This window comes from Cetorhinus maximus, chromosome 12, assembly GCF_964194155.1.
Source record: "Cetorhinus maximus chromosome 12, sCetMax3.hap1.1, whole genome shotgun sequence".
Taxonomy (NCBI): domain Eukaryota; kingdom Metazoa; phylum Chordata; class Chondrichthyes; order Lamniformes; family Cetorhinidae; genus Cetorhinus; species Cetorhinus maximus.
In genome coordinates, this window is record NC_135890.1 from 124,024,294 (window position 1) to 124,042,000 (window position 17,707).

The 17,707-nt window shown below is 42.1% G+C and overlaps 1 protein-coding gene across 8 annotated transcripts in view; it reads right to left on the bottom strand.

The window, feature by feature from the left end:
- mphosph9 (M-phase phosphoprotein 9) overlaps nt 1-17,707 on the bottom strand; it is an 84,180-nt gene that overhangs the window by 32,844 nt on the left and 33,629 nt on the right. For all 8 annotated transcript variants that reach the window (XR_013578244.1, XR_013578245.1, XR_013578248.1 and 5 more), the window contains 6 exons: nt 16,185-16,272; nt 15,702-15,917; nt 15,463-15,510; nt 15,248-15,312; nt 14,243-14,347; nt 4,612-4,788 (listed from right to left, as the gene is read on the bottom strand). Coding sequence is in view for 2 of the 8 variants with exons in the window: in XM_078554584.1 (XP_078410710.1) it covers nt 4,612-4,788; nt 14,243-14,347; nt 15,248-15,312; nt 15,463-15,510; nt 15,702-15,917; nt 16,185-16,272 (699 nt within the window). In the remaining 6 variants the exon portion in view is untranslated. The remainder of the gene's footprint in view (nt 1-4,611; nt 4,789-14,242; nt 14,348-15,247; nt 15,313-15,462; nt 15,511-15,701; nt 15,918-16,184; nt 16,273-17,707) is intronic.

Genomic DNA, 17,707 nt, shown 5'->3' on the forward strand with positions numbered 1-17,707 from the left:
CATGACTTAGGACATCTCCAAGCACTTGATACTTTTTAGGCATTTTTGATATAATGAACTGGACTTGGATACATGAAGCACAATTTCAAAGTTTGCAGTTCAGGAGGGATAGTGGCAGTCTTCAGGATGACATAGATTGGTGAAATGGGCAGATGCATGGCTGAAAAAATTGAATGCAGGGAAGTGTAAACTGTTGCATTTTGGGAAGTAGAAGAATGAGGAGTAGTATAGGAACAGCAAGACTTGATATTTTTCTTAAGAGTGAATCCATACACTTGCTATCAATGGAGGTTTGACAAGACAGCAAAGAGCAGAGAGCCACCTAGTTATACAAGGCATAGGGAAACAGAGGAAAAATTTCCAAACAAGATATTTAGGTTCTGCCGAATGTTACACATCATTACTGTTGCAACACTATCTTTTTAAGAAAGCCAGTACCCAATATTGAATGCCACTGATATGCAGCCCAAGAGTGATCATAACATAACAGAATATCATATTCAGTTTGAGGATGAGAAACTTGGGTCTGAAACGAGTGTCTTAAACTTAAATAAAGGCAATTACAAAGATATGAAGACAAAGTTGGCTGCAGCAGACTGGGAGTACAGGTTAAAAAGGTAGAGAAGCAGTGACATACATTTAAGGAGATATTTCATAACTCTCAACAAAGATACATTCCAATGAGAAAGAAAGGCGCTACAAGAAGGATGAACCTTTTGTGGTTAACTAAGAAAGTTAAGGATGGTATCAAATTGAAAGAAAAGGTGTACAATGCTGCGAAGATTGGGAAGATTTTAGAAACCAGCAAAGGATGACCAAAAAAAGGAAGAAATAATAGAAAAAAAACAAGAAACTAGCTAAAGTAAACACTGGTCTCTTAAAGGACGAGACTGGGGAATTAATAATTGGAAACAAGGAAGTGGCAGAGGCTTTGAACAAGTATTTTGTATCTGTTTTTAAGGTAGGAGATACAAAAAGCATCCCAATAAATAATAGGGGAAAACCAAGGGGCAAAAGGGAAGGAAGAACTTAAAATCATCATCACTAGAGAAAAAGTACTAGAGAAAACAAATGGGCTAAAGGCTGACAAGCCCCTGGACCCGATGATCGCCACCCTAGGGTCTTGGAAGTGGCTGCAGAGATAGTGGATGCATTGGTTGTAATATTCCAAACTTCCCTAGATTCTGGAAAGGTCCCAGTGATTGGAAAACTCCAAATGTAACACCGTTATTCAAGAAAGGAGGGAGATAGAAATCTGGAAACTAAAAGCCAGTTAGACTAATATCTGATATTTGGAAAATGCTAAAGAAGCTTAATGCATAAAGAAGCAGTAGCAAGACATTTAAACATTTGCAATAAAATCATGTTGACTCTGCTTGATTGAATTGTGTTTGACAAATTTATTAAAAATCTTTAGGATGTAACAACAGGGTGGATAAAGGAGAGCCAGTAAAGATAGTTTATTGAGATATCTAAAAGGCATTCAATAAGGTGTCACATAAAAGGTTACAATACAAGATAAGAGCTCATTAAGTTGGGGGTAATATATTAGTGTGGTTAAAGGATTGGCTAACTAACAAAGAATCACTTAAATGAGTCATTTTTAGGTTGGCAAACTGTAACTAGTTTAGTGTCACAGGGGTCAGTGTGGGGACCTCAACTATTTATGATCTATGTTAATGACTTGGATGAAGGGACTGAGTGTATTGTGGTCAAATTTGCTGATGATATAAAAATATTTAGGAAAGCAAGTTGCAAGGACGACAGATTCTGAAGTTGCTGTACCATTTACACAAAAATTACGATTGTTTTTATTTGTTAATGGGATGTGGGCATAGCTGGCTATGCCAGCATTTATTGTCCATCCCTAATTGCCCTTGAGAAGGTGGTGTTGAGCTGCCTCCTTGAACCGCAGCAGTCCATGTGGTGTAGGTACACACAAAGTGAGGCACAGTAGAGAGTTCCAGGATTTTGACTCAGCGACAGTGAAGCAATGGCAATATATTTCCAAGTCAGGCTGATGAGTGGCTTGGAGGGGAACTTCTAAACTTCCAGGTGGTGGTGTTCCCATGTTTTTTTTATTCATTCACAGGATGTGGGCTTCGCTGGCTGGGCAAGCCTTTACTGCCCATCTCTAGTTGCCCTCAAGAAAGTGGTGGTGAGCTGCCTTCTTGAACTGCTGCAGTCCATGTGGTGTAGGTACGCCCACAGTGCTGTTAGGGAGTTCCAGGATTTTGACCCAGCAACAGTGAAGGAACAGCGATATATTTCCAAGTCAGGATGGTGAGTGACTTGGAGGGGAGCTGCTAGGTGGCGGTGTTCCCATCTATCTGCTGCCCTTGTCCTTCTAGGTGATAGTGGTCGTGGGTTTGGAAGGTGCTGTCCAGGGAGCCTTGGTGAATTCCTGCAGTGCATCATGTAGATGGTACACACTGCTGCTACTGTGCATCGGTGGTGGAGAGAGTGAATGTTTGTCAATGTGGTGCCAATCAAGCGGACTGCTTTGTCTTGGACAGTGTCCAGCTTCTTGAGTGTTGTAGGAGCTGCACTCATCCAGGCAAGTGGGAAGTATTCCATCACATTACTGACTTGGGCCTTGTAGATGGTGGACATGCTTTGGGGGAGACAGGATGTGAGTTACTCATTGCACGATTCCTAGCCTCTGACCTGCTCTTGTAGCCACAGTATTTATATAGCTAGTCCAGTTCAGTTTCTGGTCAATAGTAACGCCCAGGATGTTGCTAGTGAGGGATTCAGTGATGGTAATGCCATTGAACATCAAGGGGCGGTGGGTAGATTCTCTCTAGAATGGTCATTGCCTGACACTTGTGTGGCGCGAATGTTACATGCCACTTGTCAGCTCAAGCCTGGATAGTGTCCAGGTTTTTCTGCATTTGGATATGGACTGCTTCAGTATCTGAGGAGCCGCAAATAGTGCTGAACATTATACAATCATTAGCAAACATCCCCACTTCTGGCCTTATGATGAAAGGAAGGTCATTGATGAAGCAGCTGAAGATGGTTGGGCCTAGAACACTACCCTGAGGAACTCCTGCAGTGATTTCCTGGAGCTGAGATGGCTGACCTCCAACAGCCATAACTATCTTCCTAGGTATGGCTCCGACCAGCAGAGAGTTTTCCCCCTGATTCCCATTGACTCCAGTTTTGCTAGTGCTCCTTGATGCCACACTCGGTCAAATGCTGCCTTGATGTCAAAGTCAACTCTCACCTCACCTTGGGAGTTTAGCTCTCTTGTCCCATGTTTGAACCAAGGCTGTAATGAGGTCAGGAACTGAGTACCCTGGCGGAACCCAAACTGGGCGTCAGTGAGCAGGTTATTGCTAAGCAAGTGCCGCTCGATAGCACTGTTGATGACCTCTTCTATTACTTTACTGATGATCAAGAGTAGACTGATGTGTGGGGGAGGGGGGGTGTAATTGGCCAAGTTGGATTTGTCCTGCTTTTTGTGTACAGGACATGCCTGGGCAATTTTCCACAAAGCCGGGTAGGTGCCAGTGTTGTAGCTGTACTGGAACAGCTTGGTTAGGGGCGGGGCAAGTTCTGGGGCACAAGTCTTCGGTATTATTCCCAGAATAAATGCGTCTGCCACCCTTGTCCTTCTAGGTGGTAACAGTCCTGGGATTGGAAGGTGCTGTCTAAGGAGCCTTGGTGAGTTCCTGCAGTGCATCTTGTAGATGGTACGCACTGCTGCTACTGTTCATCAGTGGTGGAGGGAATGAATGTTTGTGGAAGGGATGCCAATCAAGCGGGCTGCTTTGTCCTGGATAGTGTTAAGTTTCTTGAGTGCTGTTGGAGCTACAGTCATCCAGGCAAGTGGAGAGTATTCCATCACACTCCTGACCTGTGCTTTGTAGATGGTGGACAGGCCTTGGGGAGTCAGGAGGTGTGTTACTCGCCACAGAATTCCTAGCCTCTGACCTGCTCTTGTAGCCACAGTATTTATATGGCTAGCCCAGCTCAGTTTCTGGTCAATGGTAACCCCCAGAAGGTTGAAAGTGGAGGATTCAGCAATGGTAATGCCATTGAATATCAAGGGGCAATGGTCAGATTCTTTCTTGCTGGAGATGGTCATTGCCTGGCACTTATGTGGTGTGAATGTTACTTGCCATTTGTCAGCCCAAGCCTGGATATTGTTCAGATCTTGCTGCATTTGGACATGGGCAGCTTCAGTATCTGAGGAGAAATGAATGGTGCTGAACATTGTGCAATCATCAGCAAACATCCCCACTTCTGATCTTACAATGGAAGGAAGGTCATTGATGAAGCAGCCTGAAGATGGTTGGAGCTAGGACACTACCCTGAGGAACTCCTGCAGTGATGACCTGGAACTGAGATGATTGGCTGTATTAGCCTTGTCGTTATATTGGCAAGAAATTAACCTATACACTGTATATGTGGTATAACACTGCTGTTCTTACATCATACTTACTTTGAGCTACACCATAGGATATCTATTAGTCTCTTAAAAGAAATAGTATGAAATGATAATAAAATAATGCAGTAACACACCTTATCATATTTTAAAATATTTTTTGGGTTAAATGTTAACAGCACACAAAGCCGAAACTGGCATAAGGACATTTAGCTGACCTTCTGGGCTGCAGGTGGGTCTCCCCAAATTCATTGCTGGAAGAATTGCAGTTACTTTCTAAGGGTTGTCCTGTGAAGATGGAATAGTCAGAACCTGGAGTCAGCCACTTGCGTCTTGCAACATCATCAGGAGCAGTTTTTGTAGGAGAATGATTTTCATCAGGATGATAGAAAAGGCTGTTTTTGGTAACACATTAAGAGAATAATTCAGGAAGGCCACAAAAACTAAATCAAAATAATGATCAGACCATTTTTGCAATTCATATTTTCAATTACAACAAATAGTGGTATAAACAAAAGTTATTCTACCTATAATCATTGCCATCTACAATAACCTGCGATCTTAAAAAGTCTGAATGTGAAGGACTGTCCAACTCTCAAGTTATATTCTAAATTTTCATGTTCAGAATATAGTAACTTAGGAGTGTATCAGCAGAAAAATTGTCTCAAGTGGGAACAAGTTTTTTTTTTCTGCTGTGTTGATTCTATTTCTAACATCCAAAAACTGGGTCAGAATATGGCCTGCCACTCTCATGATGCAATCAGGTCAAAGTTTAACAAATTTGCTGATTAGCTACTCACACCATTGTGCTTCCCTCCACAATTACAAAATCCACTGAAGCCAGTCATAGCCCAAATTATTTAAATCTGGCCCTAGTTCTATAATTTTCTCACTGAGAAAAATGGTTCTTGGGAGAACTTTACTGGAGGGGCCAGGAATCAGGACTTAGTTTTGTTGATAGAGAGAAGTCAACATTTGCTCTAGATTTCAGCTCTGAAAAGAAGACAAAAAGAGGTTGAAAAAAATAATTTCAAAATTAGCTTGTGCTTGCCTGAAGGAGTGACACTGTACATGGTTCAATTCATACATCAACAAACAGAGAGGGAAATATAGTTCACAGTTCATTACAATGTTACATAAAATCATTCTTGAAAGTACCTGTGATATTAAGTTAGGCCTTGCCTGCAGCTCACTATACAGCAGTTACAGGGAAAGTTACAAAAATCTAGCTGGTCCAGAGGCAAGTCATATTGGGCTGATGCCACCAGTCTAAAAGTTAATGTTTCAAAGTAATACTACACAAAAATGTTATGTTCAAATTCTTTGAATTATAGGGTAGACATGGGGCAGAAATATTTGCTTGGCGGGCGGGTGCGCGCCTGACCCGCTTGAGTGTCAAATGACATCGGCCGAGCGTGCCGATGTCACCACGCAGTCGCACGACAGTCGCGCACCGGAGCCGGCAGCATGCCCGCCAACAATTAAAAGGCCTGTTAAGGCAGGGATGAGGTTTCCAAAAGCAATTAAAAATAAAAGTTTTAAAATTTAATTAATAACATGTCCCTGCTCATGTGACAGAGTCACATGAGGGGACGTGTTTTATTACTTATTTATTTTTGTTATTTTCTTTTTTTAAACAACGCTTCATCCCCATGAGGCAGCTCGGTGATTATGAAGCCCTCATTCATGCATATACGCGAAGTTTGCACTCGGCCCGCTTGTCCCCTCTCATCCCCCCGCTTGTCTCCCCCCCACCTCCTCTCCACCCACCCCTCCGCCCCCTGCACAGACCCACCAGCGTGAAATCGTGGTCCTGTTCAATCACAGGCAGCGGTCGGTTTCCTGACCACTCCCGCCGAGCCCGCCCATCAAGGGCAAAATTCTGCCCATGCTTTCACAACATTTGCACATAACAGATTTTCCATGAAAGAGGATATTACAAAACTTTATTTTTCTTCTTTAAGACTCCTGCTGGGAAGTGCACTATCATGCCAGACCACCTCATTTACCACTACACAAAATTGTAAGGCTTTGAGGTAAAACTTAAATTCCAGAGATTATTTCTAATAATGATAGTACCCTTTAAAGAAATTGTACATTTTGTCCTTAGCACAAACAGAGTAAAATCAAGAGCATGAGGTTTATAAGAAACAATTATAACGGCACATGCAGCAGCCACACTGTTCATTCGGAGTAATCTGGATTTTGTGGATGATTAGAATTTACAACTAAAGAAAGAATTTTTCCATGGAGAGTAAATTCACTTCTGTTACCTGAACCAAATGTGAATTGTTTCAACAAGGGAGGATGACCTACTTTCAGGCCTTCAGTCTCGCTTTGAATCAGACATTAGAAGAAGCTAAAAGATAGCGAAGTAACTCTAGTCCTCTAGTATAACCAGTTTTCCATTAGAAAAGCACCTGGTCTTAGATCAGTTCCTTTCTACAAGAGGAGGGCTGGTGACCATATATTCAGCACATTCAGGGAATCAAACCTGTCCCTTACCACTGCGACAGTACAGTGTGTCAACATTCCAACCTGTCTCCAACAGCTCGATGTGATGCATGTGTGGGTGAAGAGAGTTAGCATGCTTTTAGCTTTCGTGTGCTAGTTTGCTTCTCATTTTCAGCCCACACCAGTGGCTAGCAGCAATATGAAGAGAGCCAAAAGTATAAGTCTCTCCCTGTCAGTACACAGCTTCTCCATAGGCAAGTCCTCAGCTGTGCCACCTCAAAGTGACAGACGGAAACTGAGTACCTCACGGCCCCAGGCTAAAGCTTCAAAGGAACTCAGAGGAGGTTTAGCCCCTGGACATGCAGTGTGAGGCCCACTGGCATGTGGACACATCCTGGTATTCATGAATCAAACTCTCTGCTATGAGTGAATAGTTCCACAGCCTTGTGGATGCCTTGGGAGAGTTGAACGTTAAAGGGAGTAAGCCCTGACAAAAAATCTGGAGTAGAGCCCAAAGATGGACTGATGTTTAAATATGTCATCCTTCTAGCAACTCCTGCAACCAAGCCAGAGAGATGGTGGCATAGTGGTAATGTTACTGAATTAGTAATCCAGAGGCCCACGCTAATGCTCTGGGGACATGAGCAGTCCAGGGTCTCTGTAAATTTTGCCCAGACTTGTGACCTGGAGAGGACACTCCAGTTTTGCTGCAGAACATTAACACAACACAGGAGACAGCAGTTATGAGTGATAAACCCAATTCAACTGATGTGGAGAATGGGTGCTACGGGCTGTCTCCATCAGGGTGAGGGCCAAACATGTCACATTGGTCAGCCACTGCAAGTCTGTTCTATAAGGAGCTTGAATCCCTAAGTCAGTACATCTTCACCTATTGGAGGATTTCAATGCAAGAATAGGCATGGAGCATGAGGCATGGCCCTGCTGCCTCGGATACAGGCCAAGTATCCTTTATCCATAAATCCGAAAACTGAACACATTCAAACACCGTGCTTTTTGTGAACCTCGTCGACCTTTAGCACGGGAAGTCTGTGACCAGAGACAAGACGACCCGAGCTGACACGAACATCTCCAACTGCACCCTGTATTTATTATTCAATGGGGTATATCTTACTTACCTAGCCATTTTATTTACTTTAGACTATAGCCCCTAGGCTTTGGCCTTTGTAATATCAGTAGGCCTAAGCCTATATGCGGTATCCAAAAACCAAAATTAGCTGAAATCCGAAACGCAATCAGCTCCGAGGGTTTTGGGTAAAGGATACTCGACCTGTAATGGTGTTAGATTTGCTACCTTCCAATCTGCAGGCACCGTTCCAGAATCTATAGAATTTTGCAAGATGATCACCAATGCATCCACTATCTCTACAGGCACCTCTTTCAATGATGAGGTAGATCATCAGGTCCAGCGGATTATCAACTTTCAGTCCCATTAATTTCTTCAGCATTACATTTTTACTAATACTGATTTCATTCAGGTCCTCAATCTCACTAGTCCCATGGCTCCACAATATTTCAGGGAGATTTTTTGTATTCCTCCATGAAGACAGACACAAAGTATTTGTTTAGATTCTCTACCATTTCCTTATTATCCATTACAAATTCTCCATTCTCTGCCTGTAATGGGCCCACATTTATCTTTACTAACCTTTTCCTTTTTACATACCTATAGAAACTTTTACAGTCCATTTTTATGTTCCTCGCTAATCTACTTTCATATTCTATTTTCTCTTTCTTCATCAATGTCTTGGTTCTCCTTTGCTGAATTTTAAATTGCCCCCAATCCTCATTCTTACTACATTTTTGACAACTTTATATACCTCTTCCTTTGATCTAACAGAATCATTAACTTCTCTGGTTAGCCATGGTTGGATAGCTTTTCCCGCTGGCTTTTTGTGCTTTAAAGGAATCTAAATTTGTTGCAAACCATGTATTAATTCCTTAAATGCTAGCCATTGCCTGTCTAGCATTGTACCTTTTAATGCAGTTCCCCAATCTACCTCAGCCAATTTGACCCTCATAACTTCATAGTTTCCTTTGTTTAGATTAAAGATCCTAGTATCAGATTGAACTACGTCACTTTCAAACTTCACGTAAAATTCCAGCATATTATGGTCACTCTTCCCTAAAGGCTCCTTTACAACAAAATTAACTAGCCCTTTCTCATTGCACAATGCTAGATCTAAAATAGCCAGTTCTCAAGTTGGTTCCACACTATTCTAGAAAACCATCACTCATACATTCCAGGAATTTGGCATCCTCAACATTAGTGCTAATTAGGTTTACCCAATCTATATGTAGATTGAAGTCCCCCCATGACTACTGCATTACCCTCGTCACATGCACTACTAATACTGACTCCTACATTACCACTATCATATGATGGCCTATAAACAACTCCTACCAAAGTTTGCTGCCCCTTGCTGTTTTGCTATTTCTTAGCTCCACCCAAACTGATTCTACATCTTGATCTTCTGATCTAAGCTCTTTTCTCTCTAATGTACTGATCCCATCCTTTAATAACAGTGCGACCCCACCTCCTTTTCCCTTTTGCTTATCCTTCTTAAATGCAGAATACTCTTGAACTTTCAGTTCCCAACTTTGGTTACAAGGTGTTCAGGAAAGGAAGAGGGGTGGATGTATTGGTTAAGGGAAGCATTGCTGTGCTGGAGAAAGAGGAAATCCCAGAGGGTTCAAGGACAGAATCAATTTGGCTAGAGCTAAGGAACAAGAAGGGTGCAATTACATTGCTTGATGTAGTCTATAGACCACCAAATAGTGAGGAGGACGTAGAAGAACAAATCTACAAGGAAATTGCAGTGAGATGCAAGCATTGTAGAGTAGTTATAATGGGGGTCTTTAATTACCCAAATGTAGCCTGGGACAGTGGTAAAGGGTGGAGAGGGGCAAAAGTTCCTAGATTGTGTTCAAGACAATTTTCTACAGCAGCATGTGTCCAATCCAACAAGAATAGGTGCACTGTTGGACCTGGTTCTTGGAAATTAAATGGGCCAAGTACATCAAGAGTCAGCGGGGGAACATTTAGGAGACAGTGATCATTGCATTGTATGTTTTAGGATGATGATAGAAAAGCATGAAAGACAATCCAGAGTAAGAATAATTAACTGGATAAGAGCTGACTTCGATGGGGCAAGAACAGAGATGGGACAGATAGACTGGAACGAAAGATTGGTGGGAAAAACTGTAGCTGAACAATGGGCTACCTTCAAAAAAGAATTGGCTCGGGCACTGTCAAGGTATATTCCATCGAAAGGGAAAGGTAGGGAAAATAAATCCAGAGCTCCCTGGATGAAAAAGGAGATAGAAATTAAGATAAAAAAGAACAATGTGTTTATGACAGGTGTCAGGTAGAAAATACAATTGAGAACCAAGAGGATTACAGGAGGTTCGAGGTCGGGGGAAGCATATTAGAGAAGCGAAGAGAGTTTATGAGAAAAGACTGGCAGCCAACATAAAGGGGAATCCCAAAGTCTTCTATAGGCATATAAATAGTAAAAAGGTGGTAAAAGGAGTAGGGCCTATTAGGGACCTAAAAGGGAATTTACACATGGACAAAGGGGTTATGGCTGAGGTATTAAATTAATACTTTGTATCCATCTTTACCAAGGAGGTAGATGCTACCCAGGCCATGGTGGCAGACGAGGAAACTCTGTCAATAGAAGGGTTCAAAAGTGATAAGGAGGAAGTGTTGAATAGGCTGTCGGTACTTAAAGTTGACAAGGCACCGGATCCAGATGAGATGCATTCAAGGATATTGAAGGAAGTGAGAGTAAAAGTTGCAGTGGAACTGGCCATAAGTTTTCAGTTTTCCCTAGACTCAGGGGAGGTGCCAGAGGACTAGAGAATTGCAAATATTATGCCCTTGCTCAAAAAAGATTGTAAGGATAAGCCCAGCAATTATAGACGAGTCAGTTTAACTTCAATGGTGGGCAAGATTCTTGAAACAATTATTCGGGATAGAAATTTGTAGTCACATGGAAAAATATAGGTTGGTAAGGAAGAGTCAGCTTGGATTTCTAAAGGGGAAATCATGTTTGGCTAACTAATTTGAAGTTTTCTGAAGATGTAACAGAAAAGGTCGTTGAGGGTAATGCTGTTGATGTGGTATACATGGACTTTCAAAAGGCATTTGAAAAGAGACTTGTGAGATAAGTTATTGCTCATGGAATAAAAGAGACAATAGCAACATGGATACAAAATCGACTGAAAAATAGGAAGTCGAGAGTAATGGTTAATGGATTTTCCTGGGCTGGAGGAAGGTTTGTAGTGGGGTTCCCCAGGGGTCGGTATTGGGACCCTTGCTTTTCCTGATATATATTAATGATCTAGATCTTGGTGTGCTGGGGCAATTTCAAAGTTTGCGGATAATACAAAGCTTGGGAGTGTTGTAAACTGTGAGGAGGACAATGTAGAATTTCAAAAGGGCATAGACAAGTTGGTGGAGTGGGCAGATAGGTGGCAGATGAAGTTCAATGCGGAGAAGCGTGAGGTGATGCATTTTTGTAGGAAGAACATGGACAGACAATCTAAAATAAGGGGTGAAATTTTGAAAGGGGTGCAGGAGCAGAAAGATCTGGGTGTATATATGCATTGATCATTGAAGGTGGCAAGACAGGTAGAGAGCCGTTAATAAAGCATATAGTAGCCTGGGCTTTATTAATAGGGGCATAGAGTACAAGAGCAGGGAGGTTATGCTGAATTTATATAAGACACTCGTTACACCTCAGCTGGAACATTGTGTACAGTCTGGGCACCACATTATAGGAAGGATGTGAACACATTGGAGAGAGTGCAGAAGAGGTTTACAAGAATGGTCCCAGCGATGAGAAGCTTCAGCTATGAGGATAGATTGGAGAGGTTGGGACTGTTCTCCTTGGAGAGAAGAAGGCTAAGAGGAGACTTGATATAAATCATGAGGGGGCTGGAGTAGATAGGGAGAAGCTGTTCCTGCTCATAAAAGGGTCAAGAATAGGACGGCACAGATTTAAAGTGTTTAGTAAAAGAAAAAAAATGTGGTTCGAGAAAAAACTTTTTCACACAACAAGCGATTCGGGTCTGGAATGCGCTGCCTGGAAGTGTGGCGGAGGCAGGTTCATGAGGCATTCAATGGGGCATTAGATGATTATTTGAATAGAAACAATGTGCAGGGGCACAGGGAGAAGGCAGGGCAATGGCACTAGGTCATAATGCTCCTTTAGAGAGCCAGTGCAGACAATATGGGCTGAATGGCCTCCCTCCGTGCCGTTAAAATTCTGTGATTGGTCATCCTGCAGTCACTTTTCTGGAATGGCAATTAGGTCATATCTGATTACTTCTATTTGTGCCATCAATTCATCTACCTTGTTGCGAATGCTGTGTGCATTCAGGTAGAATGCTGCTGGTGCGCTCTTATGTTTGTATGCTCTATTCCTTCCTGACACACTCTGATAACCATTTCCCTTATTGCTATCCTGCTCTCTTACCTTATCCTCTTTTAGTTTCTCACATCTTCCCTCAACCCCACTATTAAGTTTAAAACCCTCTCCACTGCCCTTGTTATACAACTCGCCAGAGCACTGGTCCCAGCACAGTTGAGGTGAAGACTGTCCCAATGGTATAGCTCCCACTTCCACCAATACGGATGCCAGTGCCCCAGGAATCGAAACCCAATTCTCCCACACCAATCTTAATGAGCCACGCATTTAACTCTCTAATTTTATTTACCCTTTACCAATTTGCTCGTGGCTCAGGTAATAATAGAGATTTTAAAAAAAAATTTAGCCCCTAGCTCCTCATGCTCACTAAGCAGAATTGCCTTCCTAGTCCTACCTATGTCTTTGGCACCTACATGGACCACAACCACTGGATTCTCCCCTTCCCACTGCAAGTTCCTTTCCAGCCCTGAGCAGATGTCCTGAACCCTGGCACTGAGCAGGCAACGCAGCCTTCAGGACCTTCACTCTTGACTACAGAGAACTGTGTCTATCCCCCTCACCATACCATCCCCTACTTCCACTACATTGCTGTTAGCTTCCCCCGACTTGAATGGCTCCATGTGCCTTGGTGCCACGATCAATTTGCTCATATACCTGCAGTCCCCACTCTCATGGGGGAGAGTGGCTACAAGCACCTTGAACCTGTTGGACAACTGCAAGGGAAGAGGCTCCTCCACTTCTACCCTCTTGAGCCCCTGATCTGCCACACACACTCACACCCTCCAGTCCCTGACCACTGACCAAAACAGAATGCCCTATCCTAAGGGGTGTGACCACCTCCTGGATCAAAGTTTCCAGGTAACATTCCCCCTTCCTGATATGTCGCAGTGTCCGCAGTTCCGGCTCCAGCTTAATGACTCTGAGTCAAAGCTCCACAAGGTGCAGACACTTACTGTAGGCGTGTTTGCCCTGGATCACACTAGCACCAGGAGCTCCCACATCCTTCAGCTGCAGCACATCACTTGTCCTGCTATCTTTATTATAACTTAAGTAACTAATTAATTATTGTCTTAATTTTGAATTAAATTAATGCATTCTCTCACCACCACTAATTTAAACCTTAATAATCCAATAAATGTTATCAATTAAGCCTGTGTCCTCGGTGCACTCCTCTACAGTGGTGGGACCTGGACAACATATTCAAGGCAGGAGAAAAAGCTGAACAGTTTCCACCTCGGCTCTCAGACATATCCTCAGCATCTCTTGTCAGGACAAAGTCACTAACCCAGAAGTCCTGGAGTCTGCTAATTCCGTCAGCATACACTCATTGTTAAGCCAACGATGTCCGCACTGGCTCGGCCACGTTCATCGAATGGATGACAGACGTCGGCCCAAAAACCTTCTGTACAGTGAACTGGTCACTGGGTCACAAACTCCTGGGCATCCATACCTTGGCTAAAAGGACACCTACAAGTGACTTATGAAGATGGTGGATATTGACACTGACAACTGGGAAACAGTTGCTGATGGCTGTGACCGCTAGAGGCTGACTGTTTGGAAGGGCATTGGAAGAAGCGACCGGAAATGAAAAGCTCAGCTGGTCAAGAAGTGGGGGCCCAGAGAAAACAGGGGCCAGTGAATCGTGCACCTTCTCAGGCCACTTGCTTCCTCTGCAGCAAATGCAGCAGACACGTCATGCCAGGGTGGGGCTCCTGAGCTGCACCAAGCAATGTTTAATAAAGAGTTGATCACCATGGCACAAACCATTGTCTTACAAGATGGAAAGCTGTCACCAATGTTCCAACATTCAAAGTATGTAAAATAAATTCTTTGCATTAGCCATCATATTAAAAAAATGAAAACCTATTAGTTCACTTGATGGTATAATCAGTAGATGGGATACATTGTTTTAAGTTTTATTTAGAAAAACAAATGTTTTTACCTACTGCTTGATGTCCGTGAACAGCTGTGTGCACTGGATCGGACCTTCATAAAGTTTCTCTCATGTTCTACTTGTCGAATTTGAGCCTCAAGTTTCGAAACAACCCTGAAATGCAAGAATGAACACTTTCATGACTAGTAAGATAAAATGATTACTTCAAATTTAGCTTCTGTTAATATTCAATTAACTAAAACCCACCCTCAAAAGTTGCATCACTTGAGCATTTTCTGTTTTTATCTCAAAAATTACATATTCAAATGCACACAAGTCTTTAATGTAACATTTACTAGTCAACAAACTGACCATTAGAAGCTACAGCAAAGCAGGGAAAAGGAACTTGTGCTGATGTTCACCTCCCAAATGGGAAATGTTTGACCTCTGCCCTACCTCCTGATTCACAACCATGATTAGAACTTCATTAATGGAGAAATGCTGGCAGGAAGTTGCAGACTAATAAGCAGTGGGACAGCACCTCTGAGCTGCACCACCAACCTATTGTTCTACAATGTTAAGTAAAACTTCTGATGCGTCCTCCTTGTCTAACCCAAATCTCCTGCTCAGTCCCCATACCCAGTAGTATGCTTTTTCAACCAATTATCAAAGTCCTGTTTAAAAGAATTTACAAATTCAGACTGATGTCATATTCGCCGTACCAAGTACATGTTCCACAAATTGCACCCCTCCATACTGGATGGCTACTAGCCAACTGCAACCAGAGAACGCCCTGCTCTCAAATTCTGGTAATTATAAAATAAGGATAAAGTTTGCAAAAGAATATAGGAGGTAACCATGGCAATATGAAAAGTATTAATGGGGCTAACTGCAAGGAATATCTGTGATGACCATGATTTCTGTGGCCTGGTCTTACTCTAATATAAATTTTCCATACATCATTGCAGGCGAGTATATACACTCACTTTCAAAACTGCATTGAAAAAAATTGTGTTAAGCTTCCCGAGAAGCTTTACAGCATTATGTAACATAATCAAGGTTTACTCAACTAACCTTTTCAGCTCAGAGATATGCGAATTTGCATCAATTAGTTTATCTTCTGTAGTATTCAAAGTCTCCTAGTCAAGAAGAAAAAGAAATACTGACAGTACAAAAAACTGTGTCAACATTTATATGTTTCGTGTGAGGATAATCACCTGGGTTTAGGGCAATAAACAATAACTTTCACGTTGCAGCCTCCCAAGCTTAGCAAATGAATGTGAAATTACCTTTACTTGTTCGTGTTCTTTTCCTAGTGACTCATATTCTGTAAGCAGCTGCAATGGAAAAGGGAGGTTAGCTTTTACATTTGAACCAAAAATAAAATACTGCATTTACAAATTCTGTTAAAGGATGGAGCACTCCTGCAAAAACTCTGCAATAAAACAAGAGAAACAGAGAAGTACAAATACTGACTCTGTGACTCTCTCAAGTCAACTCAATCCATGTAAGTGAATTCAAAACTCACATTCTGTAATATTTTGTGCTCTTGTTTCATTCTGGCGTCTTTATTATCAGAGTGTTTGTAAGCTTTTTCAAAAGCCTCTTCCAGGCCTTTCACCCTGCTATTGAGTTTGTTGATCATATTATCTTTGTCCTTGTTGTCTTTTCGCATTTCATCAAGACGCTGTTGTAATGCATGAGACGTGGCATTAACTGCGTCATAGCGTCCTGGCCAATCAGCCTAACCAAAAGTATAAGAGTAATCTTGAACAGTGGGAAATGAAGTGACTTTGAATAAATAAGTTAGCAAATTATTACTGGCTTTTGTTTGGCTGCTGTAATCTATTTAAATACTTTTCAGGTTCTATTCACTGTACAAATGCTTTCCAAATTATTATATGGTCTTCACTTAAGCCAAATGTCAGTTTCCTCAAAGTTTCTGACTATAATACTTGCTTCAAATTATACATAAAAATTTTCCTTCTATTGTTCAAGGGCTTCTACCCACCAACTGCATTTCCATTAAGTAGTTCTTGTTCTCTAGGTCTCGAATACGATTACCAGCTTCAGTTAAAGCTCTTTCCAGTTGTTCACATCTGAAAATTCAAAATACCATGAGAAATAGTACAAAGTTCACATTTAACATTTATCATAGAATCATAGAATGGTTACAGCACAGGAGACCAATCCTCCCATTGTGTCTGTGCCAACTCTCTGCAAGGACAATTCAACTAGTGCCATTCCCCAGCCTTTTCTCCGTAGCCCTGCACATTTTCTCTTCAGATAATTATCCCAATTCATTTTGAAAGCCACAATTGAAACTAGCACCATCATACCCAGGCAGTATACTCTAGATCCTAACCATATGCTGCATGAAAAAAAAATTCTCATGTTGCCTTTATTTCTTCTGCCAATCTCCTTAAATCTGTCTCCTCTGGTTCTCAACCCTTCAACCATGGAAACAGTTTCTTCCCCTGTCCAGGCCCCTCATGATTTTGAACACTTCTATCAAATCTTCTTCCAACCTTACATTTTGGAAGGTCAAACCAAGGTAGGACATACACAGTAAATGGTAGGGCACTGAGGAGTGCGGAGGAACAAAAGGATCTGGGAGTTCAGATATATAATTCCCTGAAAGTGGCGTCACAGGTAGATAAGGTTGTAAAGAAAGCTTTTGGCATACTGGCCTTCATAAATCAAAGTATTGAGTATAGGAGTTGGGATGTTATGGTGAGGTTGTATAAGACATTGGTGAGGCCAACTTTGGAGTATTGTGTGCAGTTCTGGTCGCCTAACTACAGGAAGGATATCAGTAAGATTGAGAGAGTGCAGAGAAGATTTACTAGGATGTTGCCGGGTCTTCAGGAGTTGAGTTACGGGGAAAGATTAAGCAGGTTAGGACTTTATTCCTTGGAGCGTAGAACAACGAGGGGAGATTTGATAGAAGTTTACAAAATTATGAGGGGTATAGACAGAGTAAATGCGAGTAGGCTCTTTCCACTTAGATTAGGAGAGATAAACACGAGAGCACATGGCTTTAGGGTGAAAGGGGAAAGGTTTAGGGGGAACATTAGGGGAAACTTCTTCACTCAGAGAGTGGTGAAAGTGTGGAACGAGCTACCATCTGACGTGGTAAATGCAGGCTCACTCTTAAGTTTTAAGAATAAATTAGATAGATACATGGATGGGAGAGGTCTGGAGGGTTATGGACTAGGTGCAGGTCAATGGGACTAGTGGAATAATATTTCAGCACAGACTAGAAGGGCCGAATGGCCTGTTTTCTGTGCTGTAGTGTTCTATGGTTCTAACCTTCCCTTCTCCAAGGGAAATGGCCCCAGCTTCTCCAATCCATCTAACTAACTGAAGTTCACATCCCTGGAACCATTCTCGCAAATCTTTTCTACACCCTCTGCAATGTCTTCACATCCTTCCTAAAATGTGGTGCACCAAATTGGACACAATATTCCAGATGAGGCCGAACCAGTGTCTTATAATGGTTTACATAACTTCTTCACTTTTGTACTCTGCCCT